The sequence below is a fragment of the Tenrec ecaudatus genome, chromosome 10 (assembly GCF_050624435.1).
Source record: "Tenrec ecaudatus isolate mTenEca1 chromosome 10, mTenEca1.hap1, whole genome shotgun sequence".
Taxonomy (NCBI): Eukaryota; Metazoa; Chordata; class Mammalia; order Afrosoricida; family Tenrecidae; genus Tenrec; species Tenrec ecaudatus.
Window position 1 is genome coordinate 32,547,618 of NC_134539.1, and position 22,484 is coordinate 32,570,101.

The window sequence follows — 22,484 nt, forward strand, 5'->3', positions numbered from 1 at the left end:
CAGGCACTTCTTTTGGCATGAATGGAATGGAGTGATTTTCCAAAGTTTTCAATAAAGAACACTTGTAACTCGAACTCTTAGCAAGAGTTCAAACATTAAACTGGTTGGTTGCCTGCCACAGGTGCAGTTTAACCCTTCATACCTGTCCTTTTCAGGAGACTGCAAGAGCGATTGCTGTGTTGTGTGTGAGATTAGATTGGATGACTTTTAAGATTTAATGAGCTTTCATTGGAAGTCCTGGTTTCTTTTCCGCTATGAAGGTTTAGATTTAAAAATTGTGTCCTAAATTCTAACACTGGCACATAGTAGGTGCTCAGAAAAGTTGATTAAGTAATCTATTTGCAAACATTTTTCATGGTGTCCTTTTTTTAATTTCCTTTGCAGTTAAAAGAGCCAAACTCCAGGGTTCACCAGGTAAGGCCAACCTTTTGCTCTTATGTCCGTACTCCCCAACTTGCTGTGATTTAAAACACTCTTTCAAATTTTATTGATTTTATTTAAATTAATAATGAAATATATTAGATTTACCCATTAAATCAATTCATCAAATTAACTTGTTTATCAGGTTTTTTTATTATAAAGAAAGTCATTGCTGTTGTACAACATTAAATAATTATGCATATTTATATAGTATAAAAGTTAAAAACCTTAATTCTTGGCCAACTCAATTCCATTCCTTCTAAGTAATTATTTAGAGATTCTTATTTATCTTTTTAGACTTTTCTGTGTATACATATGTGTAAACAAATAGATTATGCCACACATCTTTTTTGAATATTTTATTATACATTAGGTGAAAGTTTACATAGCAAATATTCTATTTAATAATTTATACACAGATTGTTCTGTGACATTGGTTGTAATCTCTGCAGTGTATCAGCGCTTTCCTCATGTCTACCTTGGGTTACACATTTCTTCTAATTGTCAGGTTTCTCAGCCCCTCTCTACCTTTCACCTTTATTTTTGGGTAAATGTTGCTCTTTTGGTCTTATGATATTGATTGTTGTAAGGAGTACATTCCTCATGGGCATTAGTATTTATTTTTCAGGCCAGTCTATTATTTGATTGAGAGGTGGTCTCCTGAAGTGGGTTTAGTTTCTCACTGAAAGGGTGACTTAGAGCAGTAGCCCCAGGGGTATGTCTAGTCTATATGATCAGTAAGTTTGTCTTTTCAATACATTTTAAGTTTTGTTCTATATTTCTTTCTTATTCTAACCAAGACCTTCAGTCGTGTCCATAGTCAGAATAGTTGGTCGCAGCAGTAGATGGACACCATCTAGTTCTTTGCTTTCTGTCTAAAGGAGGCAGGGGTTGATATGGGCCATTCGTTCTTTAATTACTTCTTCTAGTCTTTATTTTTTTCACTCTCTTTTTTTTCAGGCCGAAAGAGACCAGTACTTGTACTATAGATTGCTGCTTGCTAGATTGTAAGACCTCAGATAATACTCAGCATACTAAGCAGCAGAACATGATTTTAATGTATTTTATGTTTTACCAATTGATCTCGCTGTCCTCTGAGATGATGGCCCTTCACCTTCAAGCTCAGTAGCTTAGCCCCATGAGGTAGTTGGTTAAGTCTCAAGAAGTTTCCAAAGCGGTGACCCCTATGTGTTCTACTGCATGTATGAACATACATGTAACACACACAAATATGCATGTAGAAAAATCCACAATTCAGGTGTCATCATGTACAACTTTCCACAGCTGTTTAACACACACATCTGCTTAGGTATCTTCTCCTAAATATTGTTTATTATTGCAGGATCATATATGTTTCTATTTATTTACTTATTTATATTTTTGCTGGGTTGTGCAGGTTATAGTATTTACCACCATCCTTTATTTTTGTGTGTCTTCCTTTGCCACTTGGGGTCATGTTGTGCTAACTTCCTCCATCTTGTGTATTGCCTTTCCCTGCACCAGAATTAGCACATCTCTACTAGCTAATTTCCATCTTGTCACTATTATGAATAATGCTGCAGTGAGCATGGGTATCCATATGTCTTTTTGAGTCATAGTTTTTGTTTCTATGGGCTATATACCAGGGATGGATTGCTGGATTGTGTGATATTTCTGTTTCTAGTTTTTAAGAAAGTGCCACGCTGCTTTCTATAGTGATGTACCATTTTACGGTCCCTTCAGCGCCAGTCTCCCCACTACCTCATCAGTTCTTTTCCTTTTTGATCAGTGTCATTATTACCAGGGTGAGATGGTCGTTTTGACTTACAGTTTTGTAATGGCTAATTATCACAGCATCTTTTAATGTGCTTGTTAGTTATCTGATTGTCTTTTGTGGTGAAGTGTGTGTCATTGCCCTTCACTCATTTTAAAATGAGAGAGGTTGTCCTCTTGTTGTTGCAACACTGGAGTTTCCATACAATTTAGGAATGAGGTCTCATTTGCTGTGTCATTGCCACAATGTTTTCCCAGACCTGCTCTTTTGATGAACATAAATATTTCACTTTTAGGAGGTCTCAGTTATATATAAATTAGAATAAGAAATATCAATGTACTGTCTGTGTTATATCATGGAATTTTTACTTTAGTTTATACTCATGTTTGCAAGGGGGTATGTGTATCTACTAGGTCAAATAGAATATGTAGTTCTTACAGTAATTTGAAAAATATTGTACTAGATTGCCTTAGACTAGGATAGTACATGTTTTCATATATTTTACAACTACTATGCCTAGAATGGTACTGTACAGTATATAATTTTTTTTACCTTCCACCTGTGTCACTTTCTTTTAGGTATCCCTTCATTCTGAGTACTTTGTGAGATTTGGGTAACAACCTAAGCACTAATATTATATCTTTGTTTTGCATTTTTCAAAAGATAAATTTAATACGTATGTGACGCTGAAAGTGCAGAATGTGAAGAGCACCACTGTAGCCGTTCGAGGGGATCAGCCATGCTGGGAGCAGGATTTCATGTTGTAAGTACTGTGCCGCAGCAGCAGTAGCAGCAGCATGCCGGCACATTCCATCCTCTTTCCAAGATGACCAGGGTGGACCCAGCCAGTAGAAGCTCCTGATTTTGTGTATGTGTAAGATTTCTTGGTTATGTTAACATTGTTAAATCTGGGTTTTGAAAACCACAGGTTACATGAACAAATAAAGGGTGTGGTAGGTGAAATATGGTTGCAATTTTGTTTTCTTGTGGTTTTGTAATCTGGTCTTAGAAATGAATCATGAATGCAAGTAAACTCTCAATTCATGTAGTTGAAGAGGACTCTGTAGTAATATTTTCCAATGGTTAGAAACAGGATATACAATATCATATTTAGCCTGATATTAAATATAGCTGTATGTTCTTCAATTCTAAGTAGATTCTTTGAAGGAGAGTGTTTGTGTGTATGACTGAGAGTATGTTTTATGTACCTAAGTCATCTGCTTTAGAAAAGAAGAATTCTTACAATGTTTTTGTCTTAGAAAGTTTAATGTTGTACACTTAATTAATAAAAATGAGAAAACAAGATTAGTTTTTTAGACACAAAGTTAGTCTACTGTGATTGTAGAGGCTATCTTTTTTTTCTGTGTTTCTTTTTTTACATTTTATTAGGGACTCACACAACTCTTATCACAATCCATACACATACATACATCAATTGTATAAAGCACATCCATACATTCCCCGCCCCAATCATTCTCAAAGCATTCGCTCTCCACTTAAGCCCTTTGCATCAAGTCCTCTTTTTTTCCCCTCTCCCGCCCTGCTCCCCCTTCCCAACGTGCCCTTGGTAATTTATACATTGTTATTTTGTCATATCTTGCCCTATCCAGAGTCTCCCCCCTCCCCTTCTCTGCCGTCCCTCTCCCAGTGAGGAGGTCACACGTGGACCCCTGTAATCAGTTCCCCCTTTCCAACCCACTCGCCCTCCGCTCTCCCAGCATCACCCCTCACACCCCTGGTCCTGAAGGTATCATCCACCCTGGATTCCCTGTGCCTCCAGCCCCCATATGCACCAGTGTACAACCTCTGCCCTATCCAGCCCTGCAAGGTAGAATTCGGATCATGGTAGTTGGGGGGAGGAAGCATCCAGGATCTGGGGGAAAGCTGTGCTCTTCATCGGTACTACCTCGCACCCTGATTGACCCATCTCCTCTCCTAAACCCCTCTATGAGGGGATCTCCATTGGCCGACACTTGGGCCTTGGGTCTCCACTCTGCACTTCCCCCTTCATTCAATATGGTATATATATATATATATACACACACACACACACACACACACATATATATACACACACACATATATATACATATACACACATACATCTTTTTTTTTTTTTTCATGATGCCTTTATACCTGGTCCCTTTGGCACCTCGTGATCGCACTGGCCAGTGTGCTTCTTCCATGTGGGCTTTTTTGCTTCTGAGCTAGATGGCCGCTTGTTCACCTTCAAGCCTTTAAGACCCCAGACACTATCTCTTTTGACAGCCGGGCAACATCAGCTTTCTTCACCACATTTGCTTATGCACCCATTTGTCTTCAGCGATCCTATCATGGAGGTGTGCAGCCAATGATATGATTTTTTTGTTCTTTGATGCCTGATAACTGATCCCTTCGGGACCACTCGATCACACAGGCTGGTGTGTTCTTCCATGTGGACTTTGTTGCTTCTGAGCTAGATGGCCGCTTGTTTATCTTCAAGCCTTTAAGACCCCAGTCACTATCTCTTTTGATAGCCGGGCACCATCAGCTTTCTTCACCACATTTACTTGTTCACCCACTTTGACTCCAGCCGTTGTGTCGGGAGAGTGAGCATTATAGAGTTCCAATTTAATAAAAGAAAGTATTCATGCATTGAGGGAGTGTTTGAGTAGAGGCCCAAGGTCCTTCCGCTACCTTAATACTTAACGTATAAATATAGACACATCGATCTATTTCTCCATCCTCCTATATATATTTGCATGTACATGTCTTTGTCTAGACCTTCATAAATGCCCTTTGACTCCTAGCTTGTAGAGGCTATCTTGACAGCTTTTTATTTCCTTTAGAATTTTTTTATTTTTTGTTATTTTTCCTGCTTTAGAATAGAGGAAATAAGCCTATAAGCTCATTTTGACATACTAGACAAATCATTTCGTTTTTCTGGGTGCCATTTTCTTTATCTGTACAGATTTACTGTACAGATACTTACAGTACTTACAAGGTTACATTTGCAGAAAGGGTTGAGTGACAACATGTATGTGCAATTACTCTTCACGTTTTATAGTGCAGCTTAGAAAGAGGTGGGAATGATTGCCATTTTTGTGGGAAAGCATTTTAAGTTTCTTAGTTCTTATTATATTAGATAGTATTTAGGAAACTATTCTAATAGTTAAGGGTAAGCATATGAGAGCTTGGGATAAGATAATAGCAGTGGGGATAGAGAGACCATATGAATAGAAGAAATTAAGAATAACAATTTTGTCTTAGACGATTGAGTGGGTATAGTGTGATACTCATGGGGATAGAGGTTAGTAAGTTCAGTGATGGGCAAGATCATATACGAGAAAGATTGGAAGAGAGGTACAGAATATGGGACCGTTAAGCTAGGCACTCCAGGATGAAGTCTGGGTTAGAGAAATATTTCAGTCAGTTGAGACCATAGGTCTTGATGAGCAAGTGTAGGAAAGAATTTGTGGGGTAAGAAAGGGACCCAGGTTATAACCTCTGAGGACCAGTGTTTAAGGACCAAGGGGCAAGAAGGAATGAACAGAGATAGACGCCAAGAGAGAACTGGAGTTCTTGAAGCAAGAACCCAAAGGTGTCATGTGCTTCTCTGCTTGCCTCTCTCCCACCATGCTAAGCTTCGTTCTCCGTTAGGGTGACATGAGAGTGAGCCCACTCATGCCCCTCTTTACACAAAAACCAGCTGTGAATGAATCACACTGTCTCTTCCTATGCCACTACTTAGCCGTCCAGGTCAAGCTGTCAAAGGCCACTAGCTACTTTGTGTATTATCTTATAATGCTATTTAGGAGTTGCTTTGGGAATATTTCTTTCTCAGATTCAAAGGAATAACACTTTAGAAAGATTTGTGGGTATTGTTTTGTACATCTCCCATGGCACATTGATTAATTAGACTGAAACATGTGAAAGAAAGATTAGTTTCCCTACTATGACCACAGTGACTTAGTGACTGGCTGGGTTGCCTTCTTTGTGGCTCTGAATAGCTCCTCAGGTAGTTTGGAAGATTTTAGAGACAAGAACTAAGTCTTAATTGTTGTGGCTCCCCCCCCCCAAGTACAGTCATATCTATTAGCCATATGTATCAATTAAATGGATGACCCCATTAGTGTATTCTGTGCTCTATTTTATTTATATAAACAGGCAAATTTTCTTTCCTTCATTTGGTTTTAATATATTGGACATAAATGGTTATACTTTCACACCCAAAATTTGTGAATCTGAGAACATTTAATAATACAGTAGACCATTTAATAATATAGCAGAAGCCAAGTTTTTCTAAAGCATGAAGTTTAAATTTCTACATGTGATGAAAGTTTTCACTTTTCCTGAATATGCCTTTCTCCTTTTTCTGTTGCTGCAGAAATTGACTTTTTACATTTCCCTTTTCTAACATATCTGGTTCAGTAACCTTGTATTTCAATTAGAACGTCCAGGAGGAAGCATTTAGCATTAATAATAAGCATTTGTATGTTTCATCTTAAGATATAACAATGTGAATAATAGAGATCAAAAATCGATGGTGAGTTGGGCATAGAATGCCTCTTGGGGTTTCATCAAGTGCAGTGTAGCTGAGAGGAAGTACGAAGAGCTGAATCAAGGTTGAACATGGTAGTGGGACAGGAGGAGAGTAAAAGGAAACAGAGGAAAGAACTAGGAGTCAAAAGACATTTATAGAGGTATAAACATAGGCATGTACATAGGTAAATATATTAATATATAACGATAGGGATATAGGTCTATGTACATATATTTATTTGTCAAGTATCAATGTAGCAGATGGACACTGGTCGCCTACTCAAGTCTTCCTTCAATGCAAGAATACTTTGTTCTAATAACCTGGCATTCTGTGATGTTCATCTTCCCGACATGATCATTGAAGACAAAATGAGTTCATCAGCAAATATGGTAAACAAAGCTGATATTGCCAGGCTATTAAAAGATATAGTGTCTGGGGCCTTAAAGGCTTGAAGTTAAACCAAGCAGCCATCTAGCAGGGAAGTAACAAAACCCATATGGAAGAAGAACACCAACCCTTGTGATTACGAGATGTCTATGGGATCAGGTATCAGATATCAGAAGACCCAAAAGAAATTATTTCAATGCAAATGAGGGGTGTTGGGATGGAGACCCACAGTCCATCTGTAGACAATTGGATATGTCCTCATAGAAGGATCATGAGCCAACCAGGGTTTAGTAAGCACCAACAAAATATATAACACTCCTCTCGATCTTTAATGCTTCCCCCCTCTCCTACTATCATGACCCCAGTTCTACCTTTCAAATCTAGCTAGACCAGAGCTGGTACAGATAAGAGCTCTCGACAGATAGAAACCATGGCAGATAAACCCCCAGGACCAGTAATGAGAATAGTAATACCATGAGGGTAGGTGGAGAATGGAGCAAAAGAGGAAACTGATCGCAATGATTGATGTACACCCCCAGGGGGGGGAGTACGAACAACAGAAACACGCGTGAAGGGAGACAGTGGATGGTATAAAATATGAAAATTAAAATAATTTATTAATTACCAAAGGCTCATGAGGGTGGGAGGGTTAGGAGAGGGAGGTGGAAAAAAGCCTTTGATACCAAAGCTTTGATACCATGTAGAGAAAAAATGTTTTGGAAATGATGGCAACATATGTACAAATGTGCTTGATACAATTGATACAGGTATTGCTGTAAGAGCTGTAAGAGGAACTCCCAATAAAATGATTTATTAAAAAAAAAAAAAGACATAATATCTGTTTTAACCCTGCCAAGCAGTTGTCGTGCCTTATGTGGTACTGGTTTTGCTAAGTGGTTATTTGGCTCTTTATGGATGACATCAAACAATTTGTTTCAGTTATGATTACATCATTAAGATAATAATTTGTTTATGATTGCAATAAATAACCCTGGTGCTTATCACTAGTCTGTGATACTTATTTTGTTCCTGGGTGATAGTGCCTACTTCAACTGATAATGACTAATGGGTCTTCCAGTGTGCTGTCACCTGCACATTCTCTAGTATCCCTCACTGAGTTCTCACTGCATGTTCCCGCAAAGGGATATGTTCTCCAAGAACCATTGTATTTTTCTTGAATTCCCTTTCATAAATCTTATGACTAGAACTACTCATTTCCCAAATGTTTCTTATATACAGTCAATAGATAAAGGTTGGGACCGTATCAGAATTAGCAATAAAGCACAGAAAATTGTTCATGAAGGGTTCAGATTTTAGACAGGCAAGCCTGGCGGAAATGCTCATTACTGTCAGGCTTGATTTGCTCGACTTTATTCCTTGTGATACTGCATCAGTACAACCATGATTGTATCTCCGAAGAGGAGGGAGGGACCAGACTGACAAAAGCAATTAAAAAAAATCATTTTATTGGGGGGCTTGTGCAACTCTTATCACAATCCATCCTTCCATCCATCCATTGTGTCAAGCACATTTGTACCTTTGTTGGACAAAGGCACTTTTTAATGGATGCTTTATACAGGTTTCTAGTAACCTCAAAGTTGCAGCCTTCTGGGATGTTTTGATTTTCCTTGATGATAAGATTCCGGTGAGAAAATATTCAAGGTTTAGTAAAACAGGAAATGTAACTGCTTCTTTCATATTATCTGGTTTTCTTCAAAAGATTTTCTTCTTTCCTTAGTGAGATTAGTCGCCTGGACCTGGGTCTAAGTGTGGAGGTGTGGAACAAAGGACTGATCTGGGACACCATGGTGGGGACTGTGTGGATTGCGCTGAAGACTATTCGTCAGTCAGATGAGGTCAGTCCATGCTTTTCCTGTTTGGAGGTATGGTTCTAGCCCTGGCTGGTTCACCGGAGTTTGACTACAGCTAGTATTCATCCACATCTCTCAGATGTTCTGTGTTCTTTCTAATTAGAAGAGTGTGCATCCAGCCCAGTCCTCACCCAGAGGCTCAGGGGATTCTGTTTAAGTCAGGTCATCGATAGCACTGTGACTGAGGCACAGAGGAATCAGAGAACATCTTCAGTCTAACCAAGTAGATTGCCCCTTCTGTGTGTGTGTGTTAGAGAGAGAGAGACACCCAGTGTGTGTTTCTCTGTGTGTGTATGTATGTCATGTTCTGTACTTGTCGTTTCTACATCCCTCCCTAACTCACTGCCCTGGGGAGGGGGAAGTTCTGTCAGACTTCCTTAGCCAGGACATTAGGTCTTGTTCCCTGCTTTGTTTCTAAAACTCACCAATTCCCAGGGAACTGGATTTAGGCCTTCTTCCAGGCTTGGCATTTGGTATTGACATACTCTGCATATATAGATTATTTCCAGAAATGAATGCCCACAGTTCAATTTTCCAAATTTTGCGCTGGTGGCATAATGGGTGAGCCCTTGGTTAGTAACTGACCAGTTGGCTGTTCAAGCCCAGTGACAGCTGTGTGGGAGGAAAGATCTGGGGCTCTGCTCCTGTGACGATTACAGCACAGGAAGCCAGGCGGGTTAGCTCTACTCTGTCGTAGAGGGTCATTGTGGATCAGAAATGATATTATGACACATAGCAACTTCGGATCTGGACAGATTCTGCTATATTTCTTTTGGGTTTTCATATATATTAAAGTAGAATTTTCTTTATTCCATTTTGTTCAATCCTTTTAGTTCCACCTAATTCTACTCCCTGAGACAGATGGATATTGAGGACCCAGTTGGGTTCTGTATAACCATCAATTTTGGTAGCTCTTTACTTGTTAGAAGAACTGGCAATTAAGTGACACAATAAATAAGAATTATGCATATTAAAACTGATCTATGGAGATGTTTAGTTTTTGAGTTTGGTACTTTGGATAGTCTAGGTGCAGTGGGCCTGCAGAGAGATGAGCACTCTAGAAGCTGCTCTCCCCACCAGAGAGGGAGAAATGAATCTGGATAAGGCCGGCAGTGACAGTGGTGTGTTGGCTACAGTAGTATGTTTGCCTCATCAGGACATGAAAGGCCCACCAACAAGGTACCTCAGAGAAAAGCACCTCCCTGTTAAGCCAGGAGATGAAAGAATAAAGATTAATCTTAGATCTCTGTTTTCTAGGAAGGGCCTGGGGAGTGGTCTACTTTGGAAGCAGAGACATTAATGAAAGATGATGAGATCTGTGGAACTAAAAACCCAACTCCCCATAAAATTCTGCTGGATACAAGGTTTGAACTGCCTTTTGGTGAGTCTATTTAATTGGACTTTTTTCTTTTCTTTTAGAAAAATTGAACCCTTTTTACCATCTTGTTTAAAATAATCTGTTTTCTCTAATGCTTATTTTGTTCCTTGGCCATCTCTCTTGAGGGCCTCTGCCTTTGTCCACTCTAATCCCCATAATGCCGGACCCCAGACATGGTTCAAAGTGAACTCTGGAATGTCTGGTAACTATTTATTTATTAGATGTGGTTAAAGAGCCCTGGTGGCTTGGTGGTTGCACATCGGACTGCTAACCACAGGGTCAGCTATTTGAAACCACCGGCCGCTTCCAGGGAGAAAGATGAGATTTTCAACTCTCATGAAGAGCTGATACCAAGGGCTCAAACAAAAAAAAATAGATGTGGTTAAAGACTCTGCACTGAAGGCATTTTATTTAAGTCATTTAATTTCCTAGGACTATATATTATAATTTATGAAAATGTTTGCTTGTCAGAGAACATCAGTGATTTATTTTTACTAAAATGTTATGCTAGTTGTTATCTTGAAGTCTGTATCTTATGATTTGGCAATGTAAACATCAAAGTAGCAATGATAAATAGAGTGGTAATGTAAGAAGTAACTTTAAAACATTACAAAGATAATGGTTATGATAAAAACTCAAATGGAAATATCTGTTAATGAAAAGTTAAAAGTTTTTCTCCTTCCTTTAACCTCCTTTGTATTTCCTAGAGGCAAATCGCTATGAACTTTCTTCTGCCTTGATTTGTAAATTTTCCAGAAATTTACTTTGATAAAATTAGTTCAGTTCTGTATATTACATATGTTATGATATGTACTATTTTATAAATTACATTACATATACAAATCTTGGGCAATGAATAAGAAAGGCCAAAGAAAAATCAATACATTTGAATTATGGTGTTGGTGAAGAATACTGATAATACTGTGACCTGTCAGAAGACAAAGAAATAAGCGTTGAAAAAAAAAGAAAAGAAATCAGTGTTGAAAGAAATGTAGCCTGAATGCTCCTTAGAAGCAAGGATGCCAAGACTGTCTTTTTCACTTTGTGGATACATTACCACGAAAGACTAGAACCTGGAAAAAGTCATTGTGGCTGGTAAGGTAAAGGGTCAGCACCAAAAGGTACATCTTCAACGAGCTTGGAGTGACATGGTGGGTGCAACAACGGGCTCAAACATACCTACAATTGGGAGAATCGTGCAGAACGAGGCAGTATTTCATTTTGTTCTACACAGGGTGGCTGTGAATCAAAACCTAACAGCAACAACATGTTTTGTGCATTTCCTCATATTCTACTTTGAATTCTAACTCAGCCGAATAACTGCCGGTACTATAATTTATTGAAGCAATTTTTTATTGACAGACATGTTAAATTATCTCCAGATTTTGAGTTATTACATAATGCTCTAATGAATAATTAACTACATTTTAAAATAAACGTTTCTCTACTTCAGTAAAGCAGCAGTTTTATTGTGTCATGGGTAGCAGCATACATTTCTATCTTAGATTTGAGTTTCTTGAGGACACTTCTTTTGTTTATCTTGGAGTCTCCAGTATTTTGCTTGGCACATAATAGATGCTTAATGTTTTTCAAATACTTAGGCAAAATCTCAGTCAAGTTAGTTTTTAGTTGATGTGAGTCATGTGTGTGCTCTAAACTTAATAACCACATTTGGAATATAGTCTTTAGAAACAATACAGGGAGGGTCCTTCTAAAGGGAGACTTTTAGCTTACAGCATGCTACATTTTGTTTGGCAATAAAACACATTTTGGCAAAGGAGTTTCCTTTTGGGTAATTCAGAAACCTGTGACAATATTAAATTATATATCACCATTAAAATTATCTATATTTTTTAACATGAGGGGGCTTCAAAAGTTTGTTGAAAAATTCTATTTCATATTTCAATGAACTTTTTAAAGCATTCTAGTATTTGAAACTTCAGAAAATATAAATGAGCAAAAGGGAAATAAAAATTCTCATCTCACTAACTGGAGCAAGTGAATAATTTTTACATCTTAGTATATTTGTTTTAGGAGCCCTGTTTCTAATAGGAGCCCTACTACTTCACTATCTCAAAACATACTTAACCAACAGGTTAAGAGTTGGCCTGTTAAGCTACAAGGTTTGTGGTTCAAACCCATCAGCCAGTCCATGGGAGAAAGATGAGGTTCTGCCCTCGAAGACATTCGCAGTTTCAGGAACTCTAAGGAACAGTTCTACTTCGCCTTACAGAATTGCTAGGAGTTGAAATCAACAGTAGGTTTATATTTCTTTTATTTTTTTCATCTATTCAATGCACTCTGCATACATTTTTAGCTTTATATTTAATAAGTACTTTCATGGTTATAAAATAAAAGTTTCAGTGGTTGCATTCAGATAGCATTTTCAGTGGTTGATTTCATGAACAAATAATGATAAATTTAAAATGTAGTGGGTAGTTACTGTGTGCCCATAACATGTCATTAAACATTTAAGTATGTTTTCTCACTTATCCCTCATTTCAATCTTTTGAAATGGACCCAACTATTTTCATTCTAGAGTTGAGGAGACTGGAACACGAGGCCATGTGGCAAGTAAGTGGTAGAAGTCTATTTAAACTTGATGTCTGGGCTGCAGAGCCTGTACTTTTAATTTGAAGGACAATATGTTAAATTATTCCTTTTATCATATATTTTCATCAAAATTTTATAAACAGTACTGTAGTAAACACCTTGTAATTTTATTTTTCCTCCTTAAAACTAGTTTTCTGAAGGATGAAGCAGTACACAGAAAGAGATAGAGTGAAAATCAGCTTCCCCATATAAACCAGTTTCCGCCTTAGAAACTGTGACTATTAATACTTTCTTGTCTGTCTTTGCAGAGTCAGTCTTTGAATCTAGGCATATACCCTATCCTCTTTTAAAAACACAAAAGTAGTAGTATATTCCACATATTCTTTGATATTTGATGTTTTTCATAATTATGTGATGGTAAGTTAAAAATGTGTTGCTATGAAAACATAGGAAATCCTTATTAAACAAAAATATCAAAACTTGAAGGCATTTTGCTTTTTGATATATCCTCCACCTAGGCTATGCACTTTGGAAGATAGTGTTTCTCTTTTGTGTGTGTGTGTGTGTGTGTGTGTGTATAAAAGAGTTAATATATAAATGTAAAGTGCACATCAAGAAAACATCCTTATCCATAGTTGCCCAAGTTCACAAGTCCAACATTATCCCATGTGTGTGCCAATAATCCACAAAGACTTCCACAATCTCTCAAAAGAGACTAAATGAAGCCAACTGCATGGAGAAAGCCTAGTCAGTGAACGGGAAATCAACTGAGGATTGGTGGATGTCTCCACATGGCTGTCCAGCACCCAAGGCTGTATCACAGTAGGTCCAAGGGTCTTCTGCTCAGAGATACCTTGCAGGAAGTGAGACTTGGAGATAAAAGCAGTTAACTGGCTAAGGCAGCTTCATCCTGGACTGACCCATAACTGCCCAAGCTCAGAAGTCCAACATTATCCCATATGTGCGCCAATAATCCACAAAATCATCCACCATCTCACAAAAGACACGAAATGAAGCAGCCGAATGTGTCATCACGTAAATTGGTCCTCTTGTCCTTGCCATCACTTTGGCCCCGCCCATGTGCTTGCTGACCTGGATGCAAATTTGACTGACCTGTAGAGCAAGTTCTCTAGTGGAAACAATCACCATTGCTTGTATATTGTCCTTCAGGTCTAGCCATTCAAGTAAGGGAATGAGGTAGGCACCACTCTTGCCTGTTCCATTTTTTACTCTAGCTAAGATATCCCTACCAAATAAAGCGATGGGAATACTCTCCTCCTGAATAGGAGATGGTTTTCCCCAGCCCATTTCAAAAATTCCCATCAGTAACAACCGTTTCAAACACTAACCTTCAAACTCATTTCCTTTTGTGGAGGTCATTTTCCGACATTTTCATTCTTAGAGCCTTTGGAGGGAGTGTTAAAGTCTTTCCAGTCATCACCAGGCTTAATAGCGGTGGTCATACGCTCCTTGCTGTTGAGTGCTATTCTTGATTGTGTTGGTGTTTTTCAGCTGCTTGATCTGTTGCTGTGTCTCTGTTCCCCCTCTGCCACGGCCACCGCTGGGCTTCACAGGGCCACCCAGCTGACCATTTTGACTGGATAGACCCATTATAACAGGGTTCTCTGTTCTGGCCGTGCTCATGCTGTGTTAATTTTAAAGATGTCTCTTTCAAACTTCAAAACTTTTGAAAGTCAGTACAGAAACTGTAATAACAGTTTATTAAGCTCTCCAAAACAAAGAGACAAATATAAGTCTTGCTCAATAAATGAGTCCTTTATTGCAATGCAGGCAAGCACCTGTAAGTCTCTGAACGGTCGGTCAGCAGCAGTCATTTGCTCTTATGCACTGACTCAACTTTTGATTTTTATTTATTTATTTTTAACTTTTGATTTTTAAAAAGCCCTCTATCAAGGTTGAGTTGTATCTGAAATTCACTTACTTCAATCTCTGCTGCTGCCCGCTTTCATGGCACCGCCAAAGTCACCGCCCAAGTCACCGCCCGGGCTGAGCTTCATTGGCTGCCCCTGCCTCCCACCCCCCAACCCTTGCTCGAAGGTAGTGTTTCTATCTCTCATCCTTCCCAAAGAATTTTACACTCTTCAATTTATACATGTCAAAATGGCAGTTTTAATACCTCAAAGGACTCAAGCTGTGTTCCCATTAAATATTATCTGGGGAACAAAGAGAAATCTGAAGAGGCAATATTTTTAGGGTAGATGGAGGTAAAGTAAGGTTTCTTAACAGAATTCTCATAGGACAACCCTTGCTACCCTCAAAGAATGAGCAGGTGCATTGTTGTGATGGAAAATATTCCTTGACACACCTTTCCTGGCTTTTCTTCCCTCATGCAGCTTTCCATTTTCTAAAAACTTCCTCATTATAAGCCCCTGTGATCACCTGGAGTCCTTCAAGAATATCTATCAAGTGATTCTATATGTAGAAACCCCAAAGACTTAGCAAGAGGTTTGTTTAAACTAATCGAAAGATTTGGTTAAGTGGTGGGATACATGATCAACATACGAAAAATAAGTAAATTAATTAAATTAAATAAATTAATCACATTCCTGTATGGTAACAAAAAGAACTGGGTGTCGGAAATCAAGAACACAGTACCATTTACAGTAACCATCTAAAAGATGAAATACTTGGGAATAAATCTAACCAGAAAAATAAAATCTTTTGCAAAGAAAGCAACAAAACATTACTACAGGAAACCAAAAGAGACTTACATAAATGGAAGAATGTTCCATGTTCATAGATAGGAAGACTCGGCATTGTGACAATGTCAATATGACCCAAAGTGATCTATAAATATAATGCAATTCTGATCCAGATCCCAGCATCATTCTTTAAAGAAATGGAGTAACTTATCACTGACTTCATATGGAAAGGAAAGAGACCCAGGATAAGCCACGCTCTACTAAAGAAGAGCAAAGTAGGAGCCCTCTTCCCTATCTCAGAACATACTATGCAGTTCCAATAGTCGAAGCCTGATACTGGTACAGTGTGAGATGTATAGACCAATGGAACAGAATTGAGAACCCAGAAATTACCCACCTACAGACAACTACTTTTTGACAAGAGCCAAAACACATTAAATGGAGGGAAAAAAGCCTCTTCAACAAATGATGGTGTCAAAATTGAATATCCATGTGCAGAGGTGTGAACCATAACCCATACCTTACTCCATGTGAAATCATGTTGTTAGCTACTGTTGAGTCATCTCTGACGCATAGTCAACCCTGTGTACAACAGAACCAAACACTGCCTGGTCCTGTGCCATCTTCACAACTGTTGTCATGCATTGAGCCCATTGTTACAGCCACTGTCTTAATCCTTCCTGTCAAGAGTCTTCCTCTTTTTGCTCTGCCTCTACTTTACCTTTTACCTTTACCTTTTCCAGGTAAAAGCATGCCCAGAGCATGTGAGAAGAAGACTCACCATCCTTCTAAGGATCATTCTGACTAATTTCAATTCATGGTACTTTCAGTATTCTTTGCCAGCACTGTAATTAAAATGCATAGATTCTTCTTCAGTTTTCCATACTCAGTGTCCAACTTTCACATGCAAATGAGACGATTGAAAATACCATGACTCAGGCCAGGTGACCGTAGTCCACAAAGTAACATCCTTGCTTTTGAACACTTTAAATAGGTTTTGTGCCACAGATTTACCCAATGCAATGTGTCATTTGATCTCTCTCTTTTAAAAAAATCATTTTGTTGGGGGTTTGTACAACTCTTATCAAAATCCATACATCAATTGAATCTGGCATGTTTGTACATATGTTTCCCTCATTCTCTTCCAGACATTTACTTTCTATTGAGCCTTTGGTATCAGCTCTTTCCGCCTTCCTCCATATCCCCCACCCTCATAATCCCCTGATAGATTGTACATTGTTATTATTTTCATTTTTTAACGTTTTATTATTGGCTCATACAACTCTCATCACAATCCATACATACATCAGTTGTGTAAAGTACATCCATTGCCCTCATCATTTTCAAAGCATTTGCTCTCCACTTAAGCCCTTGGCATCAGGTAATCTTTTTTTTTTCATTGTTATTATTTTCATCTCTCACACTGACCGGTGTCTCCCTTCCCCCATGTTTTCTGTTGTTCTTCCCCCTGTAGAGGGGTGTATGGTTATGTGTTGATCATTGCGATAGGTTCCCCCTTTCTCTCTTCCTCTACCCCTCTTCCCCCTACCCTTTTGGTATCACTATCAGCATTGATTGTGGATCCAAATTCAGGATGGATTAAAGACCTAAGTATAAACCTACAATAGTAAAGATGATCAATGAAAAAAATAGCTACAAACTTAGGAGGCCCTAATACATGGCATAAACACATTATCAAACAATGAAAAAATTCTAAGAGCAGCCAGAGAAAAAAGATCAATTACTAATAAAGGGTCAGCAATGAGAATAATCTCAGATTTCTCAGCAGAAACTATGCAGGCAAGAAGGCAATGGAATGCCATATACAGAGTACTGGAGGAAAAAATTTTCAACCTAGAATCCTGTATCCAGCAAAATTATCAATCCAATAGGGAGAAATAAAATTATTCCAAGACAAGGAGAAACTAAAAGAATTCACAAAAACTACCACCACTACAAAAAAAATACTCGGTGAAGTACTGTGCCAAAAAACCCAACAGCAAGAACACACAAACCTGAAACCAACACATAAGACAATTGCTCACAAAAACGAACACACAGAGCAATACCCAAAGCAAGAAAAAAGGACAGGAATAACAAAGAAACTAAACAGTATTCATACAAACACAAAACATATATAAAGCAAAAGGACAGTAACACATATCAATAATTTCACTGAATATTAATGAACTAAATGCACCAGTAAAAAGTTATAGTACCTGAAACCCACAGGGGCAATTCTACCCTGCCCTATAGGGTAGCTATGAGTTGGAATTGACTCTATGGCAGGGAGGATTGGGAGATTCAATAAGTTGTTTAAATTGCTGAAGCCATAACAATGACCTGACATTTCCTGCCCTATTCTTTAAGAATCCTAGGCCATCTTTGCTGGCAATTGGTATTTCAGAACCATAATGTGGATGCTAGGGATAGTACACTACTATTGGGCAGAGTAGGAAGAAAGAAAAACCATTTATAAATGATAAAAGATCTCATTAATTCATACTTTTACTTTCTATTTAAATTTAGGCTTAGAGATTTTACTTCATCATTTCTGTCTTACATTTGGTCTTACCACCACCACCATCCCCCAGCCCCAACACTCCTACTCTTAAAGAAACAGGGACTTTTATAATTAAACTAGCCTAAAAGCAGATCTATGTAAATGTTTTCTAAGTTGATCTGATCCATATATTGCCTCAGTGCTTCTGTTTTGTGTTGAAGATATGCATATACCTGTATTTGATTTTTAAAAATGAGATTTTTAAGATTTGTTGTTGTTGTTAAGTGCCATTGAATTGGTTCCGACTCATAATGATAACAGAGTGAAACACTACCCAGTCCTGTGCCTTCACCACAATTGTTCTTAAATTTGAGCCTGTGGTTGCAGCTACTCTGTCAATATATCTTGTTGAGGGCCTTTCTTTGTTTTTGCTGTTCCTCTACTTTAGCAAGCACAATGTTCTTCTGTAGCATGGCTGTAAAGCACTAATAAATTTTTTGAATCATACTGGCTATGGTTTGAATCCTGGCTTAACTATTTAGGAGCTGAGTGACCTTGACCAGATTATTTAATCTCTGGGAGCTTCAGTTTCCTCATTTGAAAAATTGAAAAGTGGGAATAATAGTTTGGTGTGGGGTGAGGTTCGAGATAATTTGGTAGCAACCAAACCACTAGGAAAATTAACCTACTCTCTTAGCTTTATTCTTTTCACCAAATACAGTATTGTCTGCTAGTGATTAAAATAATTTGTTCATGTGGTTCTTGCTTCTCTTTTGTTATAGATATCCCAGAAGAGGAAGCTAGATATTGGACTTACAAACTGGAGCAACTCAATGCCTTGGGGACTGACAATGAGGTAAAAATGGACTTGTTATGTAGTGTGATAGGGAATCTACTGGTATATTTGTACCTTGTCCATGAGGAGAGTTAGAGGTCCAAGAGGACGCTGGCTTCCTAAAGAATGAAAGAATTGCCAGAAGAGAGAACAACGGGATGACAGTTCCGGAGGGACATGGAAGTAGTGGAAGCAGGGGAAAGGAAGTGAGTTAACAAGCCCAGGGACAACAAGTGATCCAAAATTAGTGTCAAAGAGGGTGTGGGAAGTCTGGCAGGGCTGGATCAAGGGCAATGTAACCAGGCAGAATTCTTAAAACCCAAATGAAGGCAGAACATGATAGTGAGACAAGAGGAAAGTAGAAAGAAATAGAGGAAAGAATTAGGAGGCAAAGGGTAGTCATAGAGATTTAAATACAGGCATATAAAGATGTAAATATATTTATATACACAAGGGTGAAATAGATCTATGTACATATATTTATAGGTTGGGTATTAAGAAAACAGATGGACAGTGGGCCCCTGCTCAAGTACTCCCTCAACACAAGAACACTTTGTTCTAACAATTCAGCAATCTGAGATGCTCACCTGCCTGGCACAATTGCTGAAGACAATGGGTGCACAAGCAAATATGGTGAAGAAAGCTGATGGTGCCCGGCTACCAAAAGATAAAGCACCTGAAGTTACTGAAGACAATAGGTGCACAAGCAAACGTGATGAAGAAAGCTGATGTTGCCTGGCTACTAAAACATACAGCACCTGAAGTCGCTGAAGACAATGGGTGCACAAGCAAATGGGGTGAAGAAAACTGAGGGTGCCCAGCTACCAAAAGATAGCACCTGAAGTCTTAAAGACCTGAAGATAAGTAAGCAGCCATCTAGCTGAGAGACAACAAAACTCACATGGAAGAAGCACACCAACCTGTCCTGACTCGATCGCTGAGGACAAAGAGGGTGCATAAGCAAAAGTGGCAAAGAAAGCTGATGGTGCCCGGCTATCAAAAGATGTAGTGTCTGGGATCTTAAAGGCTTGAAGATAAAAAGGCGGCCATCTAGATAAGAAACAACAAAGCCCATATGGAAGAAGCACACCAGCCTACCCTGACATGAACGCTGAAGACAAAGCAGGTGCAAAGGCAAATGCTGTGTAGAAAGCTGAACATGCCTGGCTGTTAAAATAGATAGAATCTGGGGTCCCATAGGCTGGAAGATAAACAAGGGGCCATCTAACTGAGAAACATCAAAATCCACATGGAAGAAGCACACCAGCCTGTGAGATCACAAGGTGTCCAAGGGATCAGGGATCAGGCATCAAAGACCAAAAAGAACCATAGCATTGTGAATGGGGGGGAGTGTAGAGTGTGGACCCAGGGCCCATCTGTGGGAAATTGGACATCCCCTTACAGAAGGGCTGCAGGAAGGAGACAAGCCAGTCAGGGTGCAGTGTAGCAATGATGAAATATACAATTTCCCTCTAGTTCTTGAATGCTTCCTTCCCCTACTATCATGATCTCAATTCTACCTTACATATCTGGCCGGACCAGATGATGCTCACTGGCACAGATAGGAACTGGAAATCCAGGAAATCCAGGGCAGATGAATCCTTCAGGACCAGTGGAGAGAGTGGTGATATTGGGAGGATGGAGGGAAGGTGAGGGAGAAAGGGAGAACAGATTACAAGGTCTACATATAACCTCCTCCCTGGGGGATGGACAGCAGAGAAGTGGGTGAAGGAGATGTTGGATTGTGTGAGATATGACAAAATAATAATAATTTATGAAATATTAAGGGGGAAGAGGGAAGGGGGAAGCGGGGAGGGAGGGGAAAAAGAGGAGCAGATGCCAAGGGCTCAAGTAGAAAGCAGGTGTTTTGAGAATGATGGCAACATATGCACGAATGTGCTGGACATAATTGATATATGTATGGATTGTGATAAGAGGTTATATGAGCCCCTAATAGAATTATTTTTTTTTAAATGAAAGAATTTAGATTGCATTAAAGAAAAGGGACTTTTCCACATGAGAATTAATTAGTTCTTCCCCATTTTCTCATTCCTCCTGTGTTCCCAGAGTGGCTGAATTGATGATAGACAATATAGCTCTATACTATTAGGAAGGGTTCTTGTACCAAGGAACTTTTCCCATTCCCCTACCCACCCCGCCGTATAAGTGAGCAGAAGGCTCTTCTTAGGACTCTTGAGATGTCACATTGCTCGGTCCTGCTGTTGTAACTTGTCATCTTCGCAGAGGAGTGTGGTGCAGAGAAGATAACACAGTCAACTCAGCCTGGGCATCAGATACGAACGGGAAAGAGAGAACGATACATGATTTTTTTGTTTTTGTTATTAGTGGTAGAGGAGAAAGGCAATAATGCTGTTTACTTGTGCACATGCTGGCTATCAGAAAATGGGAATCTAGCCTAGTGGGGCAATGTAGCAGCGAGGAATTACTAAACCTGAATGAAGGCTGAACATGATGGTGGGATAAGAAGGAAGTAAAAAGGAAGTAGAGAAAAGAATCAGGAGGCAAAGGACATTTACAGAGGCCTAAATACAGGCGTGTGTGTGTGTGTGTGTGTGTATAATGAGTGGGAATAGAACTATGTACTCAGATCTATATGTTAAGAATTAAGGTTGCAGATGGACATTGGGCCTCAACTCAAATACTCCCTTAACACAAGAACACTTTGTTCTAATAATCCGGAATTCTGTGATGCTCACCTTCCTGACATGATTACTGAAGACAAAATGAGTGCATAAGCAAATGTGGTGAAGAAAGCTGACGGTACTCAGCTATCAAAACATATAGCATCTGGGGTCTTAGAGGCTTGAAGATAAACAAGCAGCCATCCAGCTCAGAAGCAACAAAGCCCACACAGAATAAGCACACCAGCTTGTGTGATCATGAGTTGTTGATGGGATCAGGCATCTAAAACCCAGAATAAACCCCCATACCCAAGGTGAATGGGGCGAGGGGGCCATTGAAGTGGAGACCCAATGCCTATCTGTAGAAAATTGGGCATCCCCTCATGGAGGGGTCACAAGGGAGAGATGGGCCAGTTGGGGTCCTGTGTAGCACCAATGAAACACGCAACTTTTGTCTAGTTCTTTGGTGCTTGGTTGACCCCACTATCATGACCTCAATTCTACCTTACAAATCGGATTAGATCAGAGCATGCACACAGCTACATATAATAGCGCACAGCACAGGGAATCCAGGATAGATAAATCCCTCAGGGCCAACAAGGACAATTAGATACCAGGAGGATTAGGGAAGGGTGGGGGAAGAAAAGGGGAACTGATCACAAAGATCAAACTAGAACCCCCTCCCAAGGGGAAGAATAACAGAAAAGTGGGTGAGGGGCAATGGAGGATGATGTAAGATATGGAAAAAATAATCTATAACTTATGAAGGGTTTATGAAGAAGTTTGAGTGGGGGACAGAGGGGGAAGAAATGGGGAGCAGCTATCAAGGGCTCAAGTGGGAAGAAAATGCTTTGAAAATGATGGTGGCATATGTGCAAATGTGCTCGATACACTGGAGGAATGTATGGAGTGTGATAAGAGATGTAAGAGCCCCCAGTAAAAGTATTTAAAGAAAAA

General features: G+C 39.2%; 1 protein-coding gene across 2 annotated transcripts in view; it reads left to right on the plus strand.

Annotated features, from left to right (window-relative positions):
- Window positions 1-22,484, plus strand: part of UNC13B (unc-13 homolog B) — a 208,662-nt gene that overhangs the window by 52,043 nt on the left and 134,135 nt on the right. For both annotated transcript variants that reach the window (XM_075560089.1, XM_075560090.1), the window contains exons 2-6: window positions 385-414; window positions 2,837-2,936; window positions 8,821-8,938; window positions 10,211-10,334; window positions 18,833-18,906. In XM_075560089.1, coding sequence (XP_075416204.1) covers window positions 385-414; window positions 2,837-2,936; window positions 8,821-8,938; window positions 10,211-10,334; window positions 18,833-18,906 — 446 coding nt within the window. The remainder of the gene's footprint in view (window positions 1-384; window positions 415-2,836; window positions 2,937-8,820; window positions 8,939-10,210; window positions 10,335-18,832; window positions 18,907-22,484) is intronic.